Genomic DNA, 19,789 nt, shown 5'->3' on the forward strand with positions numbered 1-19,789 from the left:
CGGTTCGATGTTCTTGGCTGTATTTTCTCCGATACATTTTCTGTGATTTTTATAGTTACCAAGCATTTTATTTGCCGCGCGACTGCGATTTTTAAATCTCTATGGCTGGAGGTTTCAGCAAAAAGCCTGATGATGCATCGTAATGTCCCGCGCCATGATTGATGCGCATCGGAGACTACGCGGGCGCGGGAATGCAATTTGTGCAATTACAGTTTCGGAATTATCAGAAGATCAAAGCGTTTGTTGGCCGTGCTCCGATCGCAAAGTTCTACTGGTCGAATGGACAAAGGTAATATTTTCCCTGTGGGCTAATCAATGGAATCGTCTTCAGGACTCCAACTCTCCTCTCCTCATCTCCACACTAAAAATTACCTCAATCCAATGCTCCGTTTTAACGTGAAAGAAGTACATACATATTTCTAATTGTAATATCAGTATGGGTTTTAAATACACGAAGTACTTGATGATTAAATGTATCCAGACATCTCCGGATGATATGATATAACAAAGAAATCTCAAATTATGCAAAGCTATGTTTGATTTCTTTAAACAGGCGCGTCAAATGACGAATGCATTTGATACGCAACGCTGTCTGCGACTTCAAATTTATCTTTGAAGAAAATATCACGTCGGTCCAACGGACCGCATGCTTCTGGAAATTAAAGATCCGATGGTTGAACCACGTCCAAGTTTTATTCGTACCTGCAGGAGCCCGTTAGGCTCCTATAGGATAGTTACGTTGGTGGTGGAAACATACACGTAGTAAACTACTAAGTAACTACGGTACGGGGAAACTTTTGGTTACAGAACCAAAACTTTGTTGTGGTTATTTACTCCTGAGTACTGACAGATGGGGACGCAAATCTTGTCTTGTCGCTCTTCGTTATGCAATTTAACAAGCTAGTATTTATATAAATATATGGCTTGCAGCGTTTGCAACATTATTGTCAGTATGTTGAGATCCTTTCGGGAGCTGATCGTTTCGTCAATAACAAGATTTCTGCACGTGGTACAGTCACAAGACGTCAAGTCCGTAACGAAGGCCGGTAAGTAAAAGTAATGGTCATTCGCGGCCCTTCCATAATCGAGAAGGTATTAAGTTAGCTTCTATCGAAATACCATAAACAAAGCTATTTATCTATATCGTTGTGGCTATAGGGGAATAGAGAAGATTTTGTATATTAAGACAAGCTTTTACTGTTTACTATATCAGCATAAAATTGATGTCATTGCTTTTAACGTATTGACGAGTTTCCTTCAGTTGGCACCCAAGTTAACCATGTAACCAGGATTAATGCTGTTACGTATACTACCAACAGAAAATTCTTGCTACCATATAAAATTCTAACTCAGTAGTACATAATAGAAAGTAGATCCAATTAAGCTTCTAAGATTTGATCCAAACCAACATACTAACACGGTTAATAAATACACAAGCAGGGGCAATCAAGTTCGCGGAGTAGTCACAGCAGCGCATTATGGTCGCGATCGTGACGGCCGTCCGCTATGTAACCTGCGCCGGTGTCACCGATGTGGATCCCTGACGATGATGACTGGCGTAGTAATGTGTGTGACAAAACATCGTTACCGTAATGTCGATTTGACTACTGTCATAGCCGCGTTATTGCCGATTGTCCCGTTTGGCAAGTAAACACCGTTCCGGATGAATTAGATATCACCCATAGATCTAGAAAACGTTGCCTTTTTGGTAATAAACTGGGTATAGCAAGGGACCAAAGAGTTCAATCCAATATTTTTTATGTATGTTAATGCAGTAGCAAATATTTTTACCTAAATCCCAATGCATGAAAGAATCCAATTATCACTTACACCTATTCTTGTTATTACCATTTTAATTATTAACATTTCCTATTATTTTAATCCATTTTATTTCTTTTATCTTACATTATGTCATTGTAAACCCAAGTGGTCGACACGAGAGTGGACTTTTTTAAAGTTTTCAAAACGGACTTTTTTAACACTAATACCATCAATGTACACCTATATTTCACAATGAATTATGAATTCACTATTATCTTTATGAAAATATTCAGGAAGAAAATTCAGCCAGCAGGCCACAGGATAAAATGAATTACTATCGATGTCGCTAGCATTTAAAAACTCACCAACGCAAGTTCTGAAGCTGAGGCCGACGATCTGTTTGAGGGAGATGGGCCTGGTGAGGTGGATGTAGGAGCTGCCGTTGAAGTAGGCCTCGGGCCGGTCGGAGGGCCCGAGCGGCTCCGCTGCGTGCGCCAGCGCAAGGCACGCTGCGCACGACACGGCCAGAGCTAGCTGGGCTGGAACCAGAGACACAATTAAAACTTCGTATGGGAGGAGATTTATACGAGATATCATAATTATTAATGTTGGAAAATATTTCCAAATACAAACAAGTACCTAGTACAAACAGATAACAGAAGGTCTGTACATATCTACTATAGAATTATAGGAAAGGCGGTCAAAGAGGTCGGATATTATTTTAGCAAACAAAAATTTGCTAAAATAATTATTCGCGAAATTTATAAGTACATGTTGGACTTCATTCGTGGCGCAGGCCATTAAGAAGCCCGCAATGTGCAGGTCAGGCCGATGTTCAGTGCGCCGTCACAGACGGGCGGACATAACACAACAGCCGACAAAAACTGATTCGCACGGTAACGGACCGGGGCGAACATTTTGAACTCTTTCATTACAAATATATTAGCGTTTCAATTTAACGTAGGTAATTCGTGTCATATTTCCAGCCATGCTCGTGTTTTGTAGAATGAAAGATACGATTTTGTGAGCATAATCAACTGAAGTATTGCCTTCGTAACTGATTTGTGCCTTCGTAGCTGATTACTATTTAAAGCATACAATTTCTGATTTGAGACAGATTAAGTAATGTTGTAAAAGTAATGTTGTTTTGTTAATTAAAGTACCTAAGACTTCTACTTCGTCCCTTGTCCTATTTAACTTCTGGCCTCCTCATACACCTGTGTTCGAAGAAACTTCCCTAAGATATGATAAAGTATATAAACTTTATCGCGGTATATCATGACAAAACTAACAATAATACTATTCTAGATTTCGAAGTTGCAAAGACAGGTTTCTATTCAATGAATCAGCGAGAATGTTGTCATTATCATGTTAAACATTACTCATCTCATCAGCATACACCGCTACACCGCTCTGCTTTCCAAGACGATGACTTCTGTTCATTTCTCACAAACGAGATGCAGTTGTGAAACGGGTTGTCAAACTTTAATTACCTGCTTTACGTACATTTACGTTTACATTCACCTACAAATTTGTGATAGTTGCAGAAGACTGGTACGTAGTGAACACAACCTGTGACACAGCAGATGGTCGCAAGAATAATGGACTTAGTGATAGACGTGAGAATCAGGATGAGTTTGGCGATTTATGGAAGGTATATTAAAAAGAAGAAAGAAGTTTTGGGACCATTTCGCGAAGGAAGTCGCCAGTAGACTAGTAGGTATACTTATAGCCTTGTAACTTCAATTGATTTATCGCATCGCATACGCGTCCAATGTTGAAATAAAGACTTCAATTTCTTTTTATTGCTGAGTAGCGGCTGACACAATTTTTTTTTCGATCGCAGCATACCCAGCCAGCATATAAGTAAGAAAATTTTATAAATGTAAGCGCTATTTCACTCAACCTAAAGAACCTACATTAGGTTCCATGTCCAGTCCACAACGTCAACCAACGTCACGTGCGTGGGTCTTTGTGACACGAGCGAAGTGTCCTAGACTCGCCGACTCGATCTAATTACGATTACGAGTGATCGCACAGACTGGCTGGCGAGAGTGAGCCGTAATCGATACACAATCGATTCGTCATGAAATCGATCATCGCCGAGCGGTTTATTGTTATTTTATGACACTTCAATAAGCTATTCTTATATGCTGGTAATCTAAGGTTCGAAAGTTGTGGCTTCTCGAATATTCGTGACCAGAGTTTATGTAGATAATACATACAAACAGCAGAACTAAACAAATACACTGTTATATTTGAACTGGTGTGGTCTATCTGATTTGTCAAGTGAAGGTTCAGAAAATGCTGCTAAGCAGAGAAAGTAATAAGTTCTAAATTTCTTAAAAATCCGTTTGAAGGCGCTTTAAAAAGATTTTAACAGTAAATTTTGTTTATTAGTTATTCGAAACAACAAGCTACTTTTGTGATCAAAATTGAAATAGCAAAAGTACAATGTTATATTGTGCGAAACAAATCGGTCAAGAGAGGGCAAAGAACAATCGTCGTTCTTCTGTCTTTCCGGTTCAAAATTCACATCTTCAATCCTGCAAAAATTGATCGGGGCGTGTCTCAATGTTAGTTCCGTGATCTCCACCAAAGGTTCAAATTTTTTGACATTACAATTTTCTTTGGTTTTCACGTTTAGGTACCTCCTCTTATCGCGCCCTTTCTCTTGATTGAGACAGATCGAGGACCGAGGACCGTGCGAAGTGGAGACGAAAAAGTAGGAAAGCGGACGGTGAGCCTCGACGCTCAACGGCTGGGGAAGAAACCGACAAAACACAGATGAGAGAGAGAGAGAGAGAGAGAGACAGAGAGAGAGAGAGAGAGACTATTTGGTGTTAACTCTTTAAACGCCAGAGACACCTATAGGCGTCCGTCGTAATCCTGAAACGCCAACGACTTCTTAAGTTGTAAGCTTTCCTAACGTATTCTACCATTTAAGATATATGACGCAATTCGCGGGAACAGAAGGAGCCGATACATTCTATGTTTATCAATCGCTCAATACTTTTGGCTTTCTAATCATTGCATTCTGACTCATTATCCACAAAGGTGTTCACAGTGTATTACCAGTGACAATAATTACAATCATTACGTTACATAAAGGTCGCGTGGACATACCGCCGACCGCAGCTGCAGACGACACATTCACACTGCATTGTTTCCGTGATCCGCGCAACGTGAGAAACATAATATAGTGATGCTAAGAATTTGTGTATTGTATAGTAGAATATTTTGACAGGACTTTGTGTTATAACACAACAATCGTTTTATATGATAGATGAAAAACAATAATGACTTAAGCCCTGGCGTGATAGGAACACTTAAGTCTCTCAACTGTCTTCGATAAAAAAGATCGTGATGAATTAAAAACCCTCTTCTATTTTTTAAGTCGGTTAAAAAGTGCTTGTGAAGGTCTAATTTGATAGGTTTGAGTTTAACTTAGTAAATGACCTTTACTGTAAAAGTCCCTACTCATTATATTAGCACAGATTACATAATGTTCCAGCTTTATAACTTCTATTGTCTCTGGTTCACACAGCAACGTTGCGAGAACAATATTTATTACAGTACCTACAGATAAATTATTATTGGTATATTCAGTGGAAACTAGAAACGAGCGTGCATGTGTAATGTTATCTACGTACCTATATGATTTTCAGAATGAATTTAACTTCACGTTCGAAGACTAATTATAAACTGGTTTTTATATACCTTTTAATTACGTGTCCCACTGCAGGACAAAGGTCTCTTATTTTAGCCACTAGCCTCGATCCACAGGAAAATATGGTCAAACTAGAAACACTAAAATAAAATATGCAGAACAAAAACCAAAACATATGCAGCTGCAGCGCGCCCAGATAATAATTATCCTCAATTACATGCTGTAATTTTTGAAATACATGGTCTTGATGAAATAGATGCCCTGTGTTTTAAAACTTTTAAATTTGGTTATTTTTTTAACACACAAAATTTGCTGTAAGTTTTTGAGGATTCATGGGATGATGTTGACTATGCTATTACAGTGTATAAACTTGAAAACAGGTGATTATCTTTGACTAAAAAGACCACCGAGACTCACATTGCCAATCCGGGCCAGACAGTTTGACTAGAAAGGCATAGTTCCTACTAAGCTTGTATTCAGACCGATGTTAGGTTTGTAGCTCCAAAACCAAAACCGGTTAACGAATATCTGATATTGAGTGACACAATGACTAATCGATGATGTAAATAAGATAACGTAACTTTATATGCAACTCTACTTACTCGACGAACTTCAAAATTTTAGTATCGTAAATAAAGGCATTTTTTTTTCTCTATGTATGTCTATTTCGTCAATTTGGTTGGTAAGGCCAAACGTATGCCACTAAAACAGTAACATACATTGAGAGAACGCCAGCAGTGGACTATAAAACGTTAAAAGTGGTCTATAAAAACCTACTGTACATACATGTAGAGAAATCATCAAAGCACAAAACTATAGAGATATATGTACAATTTAACGTATGCTTGCAAGATTAAGACTGTGAGATAAGCGAAAGTGTCTTCCCATTCAAATGCTACAAACTACATAACAAAAGACAAACGACTTACCTGCGCTTTTACTAATAGCGGCTACAGTCAACGCCACATCAACTTACACAAATTCGACGCAAACTCATTATAGAGGTTCATGAAAGTTAACTTGACGACTGTACTTCAGCTTGTCATCATGGAGAAACCACTAGAGATCGCGGATAAAGTCGTGATTTACTGTTGGCGTGTACGCACTGTCAAGACAGGGATCTGTCTCCTAAACTACTGTTACTTATTCTGTGAGTAAACCTCGTAAACATTTATTATCCTACAAATAAGTAAGGTGCGCCTCGCGGCAATATTTTGTATTGTAAACACTCTCTATCGAACTTCAGTTCTAGAAAATTCCAGCTTTGTACATCCTTATTGCTGCAGCACACACTACAACGTCTTTTGAATTATTACATGTGTATTAAATTTTTAAAGTTTTTTGATGAATCTTTCCGTCTAATCTGAACTTAACGCCATTTGCATAGTAACTCCATATTTTATTTATAACAGCAGTAGCAATTAAATTCAAAGATGAAAGACCTAATTCTCAACAACACAATACCATGGCTGAAAGTCAGCAACGGCGTGAACAAAGCAGAGAAGGCTTCCGTGCGAGGCCATCTCAGAACACTCAAACTTGAATCTTATTTCATCAGAATAGAGTTCTAACTAGAAACGAGACAACAGTGGACCGTTAGCCAAGTACTGTTCATTGATGCTATCCTCTGAAGATATTTGACGAAGCGTTACAACTCCCAGCTAAAAGAGTTTGTTTAGTAACTTTTGACATGTTTTTGCACTTGACCTTTTTGCTAAACATTTCGCTATTCGCTGCATTTCTGTGAATCGTCAGAGCCTTAGCGACCCTTTTTTAGTATGCAATTTTTTACACTATAGCATAAGAGCATACACATAATAAGCATTAGACATCAAAAAATGGATGGAGGATTTGAGAGTAGAGTCGAGGGGTACAACAAAGTAGATGAAATAATATTGTAAGAGGTCCACTACGGCTATACAAAACGGTTATTATACGGTTAGTTAAAAGACTATTGAAGTTGACTTCATAATGAACTTAATTGTGGTTTTTATTAAAATCACAATTAATCAACAATGTAATTTCAACAAAATGATGGACTGAAAAAAGTATCACCCAATACAGTAGTTTTACTGTTGATTATCATTTTTGCTTTGATGTAACAACTCATGTTATCATACTCAAGAATGTGGTTATAATTTCTAATAGCTACATGAATGAATCACTTGAAACAATCGACGTTCGGCGCGGGCGCATGGCGCGCTGTGACGTCACGCAGGCGTTCAGGTAAATGCCGTGTCCAGGGGACCATGAGTCACGCTATCAATGTTGAGTCCTTCCGGCAACTGACAACGGTTATTGTACGCCGCTAACGGATGACTTGGGTCCTGTCGGGGGTTTTCCATATCTTCTTTTTTGCTTTCTCAGATGGGTTTTATTATGAGAAGAATGATGTCAGTTGTATTAATTATGGACGCAATAATATCGCCCAAATCGACTTTTTGGTTTTTTTGTAAAAATAAACTCTTTGGCTTAAGCTTGGCAAAGTATACTTTTTATGATCTCCCATCCAAACATTTAGAAAAGCAATCATTGTGAGTGAATGTCGGTGCTCTATTTTGACGTAACATATTGATGGATTTCCAATTACTCTCTAACTAATGGTCTATTACAATGGTCAGTTTTCTAGTTTTGAACACTTTCTCCAAATGGTGCATATTTTGATAGATGACTGAGCCTATAAAACGCAATCAAAGCTTCAATATAGGCGTGATCGACTGTAAACTATGGCATTGGATCACAGAGGAAACGAACGATAACTTAATTGATTAACTTTTGGACATGTATAGGTCATTAAGCGATACATTTTAATTTTTATACTTTGATACATAGAAAAGGCTGGGCAGAAATTAAATGAAATAAGAAAATTTTAGCCCTTGTTAACATTATGATTCAGAACAACAAGAAATGGGAAAAGTCAGTGCAAGACACAATGTACGCATTGTAAAATTTTGACCACTTCGTTCAGAAACTACGTTCGCAATAGTTCCACCTACACTAAATTGTGATGCGGTTGAATATAACAAATAATTTGTAAATAGCGTCTGAAAATACTAGAGGAAATATGTTCGTAGAGAAAAGGATTGAACTGTTATACAATGCAATGTCAACATTTGGGCACACTTCTGCATAACAATTACTAAACATCTTAATTAATGCAAAATATGCTAACGTTGTGGAGTATGTTGTACCTACTTGCTTAGTCTTTTCAGTCACAAGCTTTTGCTACACACACGTTTTGTCTTCGTCCTCCAAAATACCCACCACATCAACAATCTCGTCACCAGCTTTACCTCAGTATTCTTTATAGTGTGTGGGACGAAGTAGTGGTGGTGTATGATGACGGGTGATGCAATTATGATAAGTACGCATTGTACCCTATCCCTTTAGCTACAAAAGCTGTAGCTTTTACTTGTTGTTAATTATTATTTGTTAATTGTAAACCAAGACGGTTGTACAGAGCTGTATTGTAATACAGCTCCGTACAACCGTCTTGGTTTACAATTGTCTTTCGATCCGTTGAGCAAAGACCTCGCAACAGCGTAAATGTTGCCTGTGACAGGTGTAATCATGGAATCACAGGCAATAACATAGGACGCTTCGGAAGGCACGCTCGGGCGCGAGGCCGTTGACTTTAGATAAGGGCCGTCCGGTTTTACTTTACGATCGTATTGTTCATAGTTTTATAGCCTGAAAAAACAGGCTTTAACAATGCTACCTCTCAACAACAAACAATCCAAATTTCCACATAAATAATCAAGAAATTTGTGATTTCGTTTCGTAGATCGTCGTTTTCGTAGATTTTACTCTACACCGATTATTCTCCACGCACCAACTGACCAACTCCTCCGACCACACCTGCTTTCAGTGACACGTCTAAAAACGCTTTTCGTTAATTAGTGGTTGCAGGTGCAACCTACTGAATAAAACGAAACGTAAAAACAATGTCACTTGAAATTTAAGCCATATCGACAAAGAATATTGATACTAAGCGACGTCGACTGGGTGCTAATTCACCTACCCTTGTAAGACCAGTTGATATTGTATGCACTGCAGTTTTACTAAAGTATTCATCTTGGATTCAATGACAATTATACTTATTAATTTCAGTTGAGTGAGTGTTCAATGGTTTCCATTTCCAATCCAAATTTAAACACTTGGTAGTACGTAGGCACATCATCGTCGGATCAGTTTATTTTTATTAATTTTTGATGAGTGATTTAAGTTTTTTTTACAATATTTTATTTAAATATCGACATTTCTGCAACAATCGGGATACCGATGTAAAAAAACATCACTCGAAGCTAAATTCTAACGGACAGTCTCGATCTAACACAAGGTGTTCTACATACAGTAACAGAAATGGAATAGGGCAATAAATTAGTCACGTATTAAACTATAATGCCGCACACCCGAATAGCCGTAAAATACGATATTGTCACGTTATATTTTGATTTGTACGTTATTGTACTAAAACTGTTAGTCGCCGAATTGTTTGTGTCGGGTGACCAACTTCCAAAATCATCTAGGTATCCCATTTTTAATTCTGCTTAAACATTCCGTCCCTCTTGTCGTCTTTTATTTTTGTTATTACTATTTCAAAAGTTAATATAATACTAGAAGATAGTAAGTGCAGATATACATATAAATAATACATACTGATAATATGTACTAGACACAAACCACACAGATATATATAAAAGTTCACATTACGCGCCGGTCAAGGAGAAATGTTTGCCGGCTAATAAAAATACTTGAAGGAACGGTGAAGTACACAAAGCTGAAGAAAGATTTCTACACAGAAAACAATAAACAAGATGTGACACTAAGTTTATTAAAATAAATAAATGAATGGTCAAGTCAATGATTTCTTACTAAAGTCGAAATTTGTATGCAAACAAAGAAGTCAGAATATTAGTAAAAACGTTCACTTCCTTGCTGGTTACAGTCACTTTTAAGCGCGCGGCCGCGAAATTTCCACGCTTTCGGAAACAATTTCATACGAATCAAACGCCGAATTAGGCGTGTCTCATACAAACTATTACTCTATTGTATAGCACGCAACAAGATTGTAATTCATGATACAGAAACAAATGTCTTCAACAGTGCGATAACAGTGCGTTTTACCTATGTACATTTAACTACTCACATCTACTGTCTAAATTCATAGCATATTAGTTGTTATTGTCACCGCATAGAGGTGCACGGTAACTTGAAGTTGACTTCACGTTCATAAACCTTCACCGCTATGTTCCCATGCTCTTGAGTGAATTTCTAGACGCAATGTGTAAAAAACATTTTATCACATGTGACATCTGAGGGTTGAGAGACGTCGGGCGAAACTACATATCTTTTATCATTACCATCTTAATAACCATTTAGAAAGTTTCAAGTGCAACAATGTCAAGTGGATACAAACGCGCACGATCACTTCGATAGTCAAAAACTCAAGAAGATTGTAATTAGTTTTAAAATATAAATTAATCAATTGAAATTATTTATTAGAACAACTTAAACAAGTCAATCCATATCCATACTAATATTCTAAATGTGATAGTGTGTTTGTTCTTCTTTCACATCAAAAGAAACATAGAATTAAGGCGATTTTTGGTCGTTGGAAGCTGGAGAGTGACAGCTACTTTTTGCCGAGGTCGGAGCCGAACAACATGTAGTTCAAGTGCAACAAATTCATACAGTGAAATATTTCTGAATATTTAGGTGTAAAAAGTCACACAATAGATATCACCTCTGATATCACATAAGATCTCATTTTGTTGATAGCAAATGCACAAAAGATACAAATTAGAAAAAAATGACGCAAATATCGGGGCATTCTTAATTTATTTTTATATGGGGCTCTTTAGTAATGTACCGGTAGTCCGGCCCTGCGGCAAATCCGTTGTCGTGTTTAATTGACACCTGTAGGTCTTCTCACACGCGATGCACTGTGATTGATCGTTAAATGTTCAATGATGCTATTTGTATACCTGTCTAAACTCCACATTCAATGAAGTATAATAATGTTCCCTATCCCGCTGTACAGCATTTTACAAAGTTTTATTTAACTCGCAATGTATGTCGCTGTCCCTATGTCTCGGGTGGAATCTTGCAACTCAAGATTCAAGCAGAAAGCTTCAACATTGTCATCCAAACATCTACGACTCGAGCTCAAGCAGTTTTTGGGGTCATCTTTATCATACTTAAGAAGAGAACCATGATATGTACATCAGTATCTGAGTGAGCAGTGCTCAGACAACAGAGCAGAGGAGCAGGCTCAGTTATGCAACTCGGCGGAAGGTCCATTGTCTTCGCGTGTCGAAACAACTGGACCGCTTTCCTTGTATTGTACTGTACGCTCACTTGTCAATTTAAACTGCCATTTTTAGGAACCTAATTTAAAAAATCTTGACAGTATATTTAATTGAAATCCATAAACATACTAGTATTATAAATTCGGAGGCCTGTCCTTCTGTCTTTCAGTCACGCTTTCACATATAACCATTGGGACTGATTTTGATGAATTAATAATATTACAATATAAAAGATCATGGATTTATGATTAAGTATGTATGGCCGCACTTAAGTGGCTGTTAAGCATGGACGTCATATGAAATTCTTGAGATGGAGCCCACACCAAATAGCATACACTGCACATTGCACACATTTAGCAGCGGTGTCGCAAAATAGTTACAGACAGGTACTCCGAACAGATTTAGGAAATGAGAAATTAACTTTTAAAAGCAAGAAGCTTAGTTTGGTTCTACTCACAGGTTTCAGTATATGCTGCTATTATTGAACTATAAATGAACACTACATTTTCAGATACACTTGTGACTAGTTACATATACAAAACAATAACAAAAAGAGTGGAGGTCGCGCGTCACGCGTGGTCATGCACCGCTACCTGCCGCGAGATCAACAAAAATTTCGTACCAAGCATGCTCGTCGTCGGTCATCGAGACCCTGACACTTGTTTTCTACTACAACCTATACATTCGCTGTTTTTAGTGTTATTACCTGTAGTTAACGGGATAAAAGTCTAACACCTGTTCTGTGAAACACCTGTAAATGGCAATTTTTTTTCTGTTTGTTTTTATAGTTCACCACCATCATTGCAGATAAAATAAGTTTTCATTCACCTGAGCTAATCTCATTATCTTTTTAATCAATCTTTTTATGTTATACCTAGATCAGAGTGTTTGTATTTTTGTAAACTGCATTTTACCAATTTGTCATGGCTTGAGTGAGCTTTGGCTATTCAGATTATATCATCGAATGTACATATTGCATATGTAAAAGTGGCAACAATTAAATGTATTATCTAAACATAAATAATTTAAAGGAATCCAAATTGTGAAGATTGCTAAACTTAATATTGAAACTGAGCCTGAGGCTCCGGCCACAGCGTGAAGTAGCCATGTCACTCTACAACTCACCCAAAATCAATGTGATGGACCAACAAGCACCCATAAATTAATACATCGCACAATTGTAATTAAAAGTAGGTAAACAGAATAAAATAATTGTTGGACAAAGACAAAGCATACTAACACCTGCGCAGTGAGCACAACACCAAACAACAGCTTTCATTTGTGTGAGAGATGGGAGCAAATGTTGGGATTTTCACTTTTGTTATACACTTTCATAGCCTGGTCTGCCTGTTAACAATGTTATATTTAGTATTTTGGTTTCAAATATAAAATTTTAATATTGAACATAGGAGCAAATCACACAGACTGAATTTGTCCTAAAGTCAATTCAAGTCATGTGTTGTGTGAACTCAACCCATATTACCAACACTTTAAGTAAGTAAAAATTGGACTAAAACAAGATACAGTTTATTTATTTTTCAGCTGTGGTAGGTATTTTTAATTATCATTTAACATTTATAATTAACATTTCCCATGAAATAGTGATTAAGAAAGTTTCATTTCTGATCATGCTTTGACATTCAGATCCATATGGAAATGTTCTTCCCCAAAATGTCCACACATTATCATACAAGACCCAAGACAACCAGGTGAATCATTTTCCATTTAATTGAATTTATTTACTAAATAAAATGGTGTAAAAGGTAAACTTGAAGTGTACACTAAAGCCTTTGCTACTATGAAAAAAATGTGTCTATTCATTTAATCCCCCATTTTTCACTTTTAGTTTGCCAAAGCATAATTACAATACTAGCATTTGTCTGTGGTTTGATATGCCTCAATCACATACATTAAAGGGAAAATACCTGTTAAAAGTCTAATTTATGAATCCGTCAGATATTCACCAGTAGCCGGCTACCACATGACTATTGTTTATCTATTGTGTCTTGATGATTATCAGCGTTCAATTGGTGACCAGCCTTAAAAATGTAAAGAGATATGCTGGATGCAGGCTAATTAATAAACCACCTCATGGTAGAGACCTACATACAGCAGTTTATTATTTCATTTATATATTTATCCACTCGTGCAATTCATTTTGACTGAGAAGCCACATTATTGCATTGGTTTTATTGCTCCCATAAAATACTAAATGGAATACATATACAGAGTGCAAACTTTTAATGTGTACTTAGTACTTGTAAAGCAATTTTAAAAATTGTAGGCTTCACCTTCACACCTTCAGTCACAACTGGCCTCCTTCTATTGTCAAATTTATGTGTAACAAAAGTAAAATAGGTAAACCTACGCCACCCATATTATCTACCTACTTTATAAAAAGCAATTTTTATTTTTAAATTTACATAGCTAACATCCGCGACATACAAACGTAGCGAAATACCTAAGATCAAAATATAAAAACGAGATATACCTACATACAAGTAAACATTTTTGAACAGGTACATACGCCCATTTTCGATCTACATATATCTAACACATTTTTCTGTTCATTTTGAAAAAGTATACAATTGAAATTAGTGATTGCTATAGATTTAGGCGACAAAGATGTAAGTATTGTATATAATGGAATATTATTAGTATTGTACCTGCTACGTCTGCAGTCGCGCGCCTCCGCCGCGTTCTGTTCATGTCTACCTTCATTATTTCGAAATAATCAACAAAACACAACACACAGAAACAACATGAACGCTAAATAAGCACAGATAGTTTATTAGTACATAATTCACTTAAATGAAACTTCAAAGTTAATTAAATTAAACAAAATCATACGAAAAACACAAGCCCTAACGTCACGAAAATAAAAAAACGAAACATAAACATCACCTCCGCCTTCGCATGACTGAAACTGACTGAATAAAAATGAATGAATGACAGACTCAGACACTTCCTTCATACTTCATTCAGTCGTAATTGGTTGACATTTGGTTGGTCAAGATTTTTGTTTCGTTTCGTTCGAAAGACGTTCGTACGTTCATCCGTTGCCTCTGTCATCTTGCAATCTATTGTTGCGCTCATAGATCAAAGTTGCACTAACTATATTTGTTATTAAATACTAAAATCAATACATATAATAAAACTGAAGAAAGGTCAAATTTGTACATTGGATTTTTTTTTAATTCTTCATGGAATATTCTTAGTTACTGATATAGATGACGAAAATATAGTAGTTTTGGAACTTTTGTCTATCTGTCTGTCTGAAGCGCATCACTCGAAACCTACTGGACCGATTTGCTTGAAATTTGGTATGTAGGTACCTTATATACCGGGCTAACATCTTAGATATATTTCATCCCGGTAAATAGTCAGGTTCCCGTAGGATAATTGAAAAACTAATGAATCAAAAATACCTCTGAATCCTGGGTTAACATCTTATAGACATTTCATCCCGGAAAATGAGGAGCGTCCTGTAGGAAAATTAAAATAACAATCCACGGAGCAGATTTACTTTAAAATTTTGCAGAAAGAAAATGGGTGAAAATCTGTTACTGTTGTAATATGAAAGTTCTAGACCGGTGAAGTTAGTGACTTGAAAATTTAGTTTTTGGTTGTTTACAACAAATTAATGAATACGTGTTTCAGATTTTTCTGATAATTAACCCTCAACCTTCAAAAGGAGGGGTGATTGTATGAGACTTAATACAATTTTCAAGATAAAAAGCTGAAAATTCTTACTGACACTTACTTTTTGTAGAAAATAACAGTAATAGTAAATACAAGAAAAATTTAATTTTCGTTGGTGGTTAATAAAAAACCGTCACGTAAAACGTCATGAAAAATGGGACGGCATGCGTTGCAGAAAGCGGGAGTGGGAGACCGACCGGGAAATGGGACACGTAGTGGGAAACGGGACGGGACACATTGCGAAAAACATGATGGCACAATATGTAGGAAAGGCTACGGGATATCTACATTACATAGCAGGAAGCAGGATTGGACAAGATTGCGAGACGAGACACGTAGCGGAAAACAGGAAATTGAACTAATGATAAGAAAAAATGCGAATTTAAATATGTTTACCAGTCTTACACAGTACGCGATAAAAAAATTACGGAGATTTTGCTATGAAAAGCTAGTACAGAATAAAATTACACTCTTTTGATTACAAATGAAATGTGAAATGAATGATTTTTCTTTCAATCAAATTATCATTACAACGTGGAATTAGTAGGTACTCGAAGTACTTACTAAATCCATGCATTACAATAAATAATTGTGTGTATGTGGGTAAGTGTATTTGTGAATGAGACTAGTTCCGGCCATCATATCAATATTTATAGCCTAAGCCCGAGCCAGTAGCTGTAACATGGTGGTAGGACTGGTAGGCCAGCGCCCAGGTATTGGTATAATACATTTGTTTTGGCATAGTTTTAGCTTTATCAGATACACTGAAAATGAAATACTTAGGTATATTATTAATAGTTAATTACTGCTTCTTAAATTTGTATGTTTAATGTATGTGTCCCTTTCAAATACTTCTCTATTTTATATTTTCTGTCTCCACTCTTTTTAGAATCCATATTATAAACTCCCTTCCCAGAATTCTTTCTCTTTTTTTCAAAGCGAAATAAATAGAGACGACATGACTATCTAACCTGCTATTTAATATAAAAGTCTCTCTGATTGACGCAGAAATTTCAATGATATATTAATATTGTCATAAATAATTACTAATGGTTTATAATTATTGTCAATATATCTATGATTATAAGTTTATTAAATTTTAAAAATAACTTTAGTTATCTCAAATTACAATATTGATTAAAATAGGTAGGTACCTCTTTGTTTTTGATGCATGCTAACATTTATGCGTAAAAAGGAATTGATAATGTTGCTATTTTTTTCGGAAAAAAATGGCAGCCTTTATGTCGTAAGCTTTTCATTTCTTTTCTATTTAATGAAAAGTTTTTATTACCGACTAATTAAAGATTTATAATGTTATTTGAAGTGACTCAGATGTTTATTCCCATATTCAATAATTATAAATAGTTATCAGGTATTTTGTTATGTTATAGTAGTGAGTACGACGTGGTTGATATCTTTCTGAAGCTAAACATTGCTAGAATTTTCCTACATTGTAATAATGCCTTTTTACGGCTTTAATGTTGTAAAACAATACCAACAACATTACTAAATCACATATGTAATTCTGTTCCAGGATACTTGGATTATAAATAGGCTGCGTATGTAAATGCTGTACGGTGGGACCCAGGATACAAGTACTTCAAGTGCAGCATTAGGAAATAGAGTTAATATGAGTGCTGGAAGTGCAGGGCTTGAGCGCGAACTGGCGCAGACGCGGCGTTTGCTGTGGGGAGATAATGTCAAGGAGGACGTTTTCAGGCGATGGGCGCAGGGTTTCCAGTTCAGCACAGAAGAGCCTAGCGCTCTCATTCAACAAGAAGGCGGACCTTGCGCTGCCATCGCACCAGTTCAGGGTTTTCTACTGAAGATTCTATTATCGGAAACCCCAGGTCACAGTTTTCAAGACTTGACTTCGGAAAAGTGCAGTTCTTTGCTAGTTAGGGCTGTGTGTACAATATTAAGCCAGTGTCTAGCTCCTAAGTATAATGTGGCAGTGCACAGGAAGAGTGAGACAGAAGCCGATGCTAGCGCCAGCCACAGTGTCAGTGTGGAGGATCAGCCATGTGATGCTATAGAACACTTTCACCGCCGGATTGAAGTGCACTCTTTCCAGACTTTATCTGAAGTTGAAGCATTCTATACAAGAAACATTAGAATTTTGAAAGACAAATATGGTGTTCTGTTACTCCTGTATAGTGTAATTCTTAGCAAGGGTGTGGCCACAGTGGAGGCTGAACTTGCAGAGCTTTCAGATCCTTTGATACACTCGACTTATGGGTATGGCTCTCAGGGTCTCATTAACCTCATGCTCACAGGACGGGCTGTCGCTCATGTGTGGGATCATGATCAAGTGGTGGGAGGATTGCGTCTTCGAGGAATTGAAAAGCAAAATGACATTGGTTTCCTTACGATTATGGAACATATGCAATATTGCACAGTTGGTTCATTTTACAAAAATCCTAAGCATCCAGTGTGGGTTCTAGCGTCTGAGACACATCTGACAGTGCTGTTTTCTCTTGAAAGAAGACTGGCTGCACCCGAGACTGCAGGAGAATCAGCAGAGCGCATATTCAGGTCATTTGATCCAGAAGGCAATAACTTCATTCCCTCTGCTGCACTGCAAGATGTTTTGTGTGCAGCTGATTTAGTGAGTGAACCTGAATACGTGGAGCTGATGAGGAGGAAGTTAGACTCTGAGAACCTGGGTATAATACTACTTAGTGCATTCATGGATGAATTTTTCCCTGGATGTGAGAGGGGGGCCCCTGATACTTTCACATTGCACCACTACAATGGATTGTCACGTAGCAACCCGGGCGGGCGCGTCATCTACCGCACGGGCCGAGCCGCGCTGCTGGAGTGCCCCATGCGGGCCGCCAGCACCGACCCCATGCTCACTTGTTTACAAACCAAATGGCCCAGCATCGATGTGGTGTGGGATGAAGGCCAGTCTCCATCTCTGAATTAGCAAGACCATGAATGACCTTATACTCGGGACTCTACTGTGACTGTGAGCATTGAGACATACCTTTGAACATGTTAATAATGTCACTGAAAAATTCCATTATTTTATTGTATTAACTTATGTAAAAATTGTATCAAATGTGGAGAAACTCCTGGACATCCCTCGCACTGGTCTGGACAGCTATTTTGCATAGGTTTAGGTTAGTGTTTACCTAATGTAACATGTCGAGGGAGGCATGATCTCACCTGCTATTTCTATGACATGAATACATATACCTATTGTATTATTTGTTTAACCTGTTAAAACATAAAGTATATATGTTGGTGTCAATATGTCAAAACTTTTGTCTTGAAAATTATAAACTACACTCATCATGAATCAGAGATTGGGTTCAGTTTTGAATGAGATCACCAATGAATGGCTATGTTATAGCCGTGACCACAAACAATGTGGCTGGAGTGTGACTACACACATATTTTTACTAGCAGAAAGTGAGCTAACATTATGTACAGTAGTTTATACTATTTACGTATGCTGAGCTGATGTCCTAATTTGGTTTACATAGATCTTACTCTTTTGCCCAAAATTTAAGTCTTGTGACATTTGTAAATTTGACAAGAGACATGTTAAAGTATTGTAAACTAGCTATGCCTAAATAATTTTGTTGTCATGTGATGATTTAGCAAAGGTTGTGCTGTCTTAAGAGCAATATTGTGTTACCAATGCATTTAATAATACAATTAGCATGCCTTTTCCGGCTTACAGCATCCTAGTTATAGGCCCACTTACAGCTAAAGATTATACAATGGTCACAATTTTAGGCGAACTTCATTTTTGAATTCATAAGATAAATTTGTCCTTGTAGATAACATAATACTTACCTACTTTCTTTTTTCTGTTAAGTTTGGCACAGTATGTTTATTGTTAATTTTCTAGTATATCATCCCTTCCACTAAATATTTATCAAACTCATTTATATAAATTTAGAAAATACGAATCCTACTGATCAGTTTCTTATTATGACAATTATCTAGATAATTTTGAATCTTTCTAGTACTCAATTTCTTTGTGTTGAATGTGATACTTTGTATATTTTTATATGTAGGTACACAAATTGTATAGAACTCTTGTGCAATAGATCCTGTCATCATCACTAGCGAGCCACACCATACGAACTTTGGAGTAAAATAGCTGTGCACATAAGTGTTGCAATATGAAGAGTTATGTATTAAAGCTATTTTTTCAGTTTAGCCAGAACATAAATAGTGTAAACATGCTTTTTTAACTACCTATATTATTTGGTTTTATTTACCACTCGTCATCGTGTTGTATGCCTCTTATCAGTCTGAAGACTCAACCAGATATAGATACAGTAGGTATCACGTGAGAAGAATCTCTAGTTTATAGCCTTTTCTCTTG

The 19,789-nt window shown here is 36.8% G+C and overlaps 2 protein-coding genes across 5 annotated transcripts in view; one reads left to right on the forward strand and one right to left on the reverse strand.

The window, feature by feature from the left end:
• The window catches only part of crb (crumbs), a 71,496-nt gene extending 56,818 nt beyond the window's left edge, over window positions 1-14,678 (reverse strand). The window contains exons 1-2 of the mRNA XM_053746045.2: window positions 14,409-14,678; window positions 2,127-2,300 (exon numbers count right to left, since the gene is read on the reverse strand). Coding sequence (XP_053602020.1) covers window positions 2,127-2,300; window positions 14,409-14,463 — 229 coding nt within the window. The 5' untranslated portion in view covers window positions 14,464-14,678. The remainder of the gene's footprint in view (window positions 1-2,126; window positions 2,301-14,408) is intronic.
• A 1,971-nt stretch (window positions 14,679-16,649) lies between these two features.
• Window positions 16,650-19,662, forward strand: LOC128670386 (uncharacterized protein). Of its 4 annotated transcripts, none has more exons than XM_053746014.1 (2): window positions 16,650-16,897; window positions 16,979-19,662. In XM_053746014.1, exon 2 carries the CDS (start codon window positions 17,012-17,014, stop codon window positions 18,371-18,373), a length of 1,362 nt encoding a protein of 453 aa, XP_053601989.1. In that variant the 5' UTR covers window positions 16,650-16,897; window positions 16,979-17,011; the 3' UTR covers window positions 18,374-19,662. The 4 variants fall into 4 exon arrangements, with proteins under 4 accessions (XP_053601989.1, XP_053601988.1, XP_053601986.1 ...); XM_053746013.1 differs by having other exon boundaries at window positions 16,650-16,837; XM_053746011.1 differs by having other exon boundaries at window positions 16,650-16,816.
• Window positions 19,663-19,789: the final 127 nt, after the last annotated feature.

This window comes from Plodia interpunctella, chromosome 5, assembly GCF_027563975.2.
Source record: "Plodia interpunctella isolate USDA-ARS_2022_Savannah chromosome 5, ilPloInte3.2, whole genome shotgun sequence".
NCBI lineage: Eukaryota > Metazoa > Arthropoda > Insecta > Lepidoptera > Pyralidae > Plodia > Plodia interpunctella.

What these genes read in the sequence shown, in the direction of transcription:
- LOC128670386 (XM_053746014.1), top strand. Translation starts at nt 17,012, where the DNA reads ATGCTGTACGGTGGGACCCAGGATACAAGTACTTCAAGTGCAGCATTA.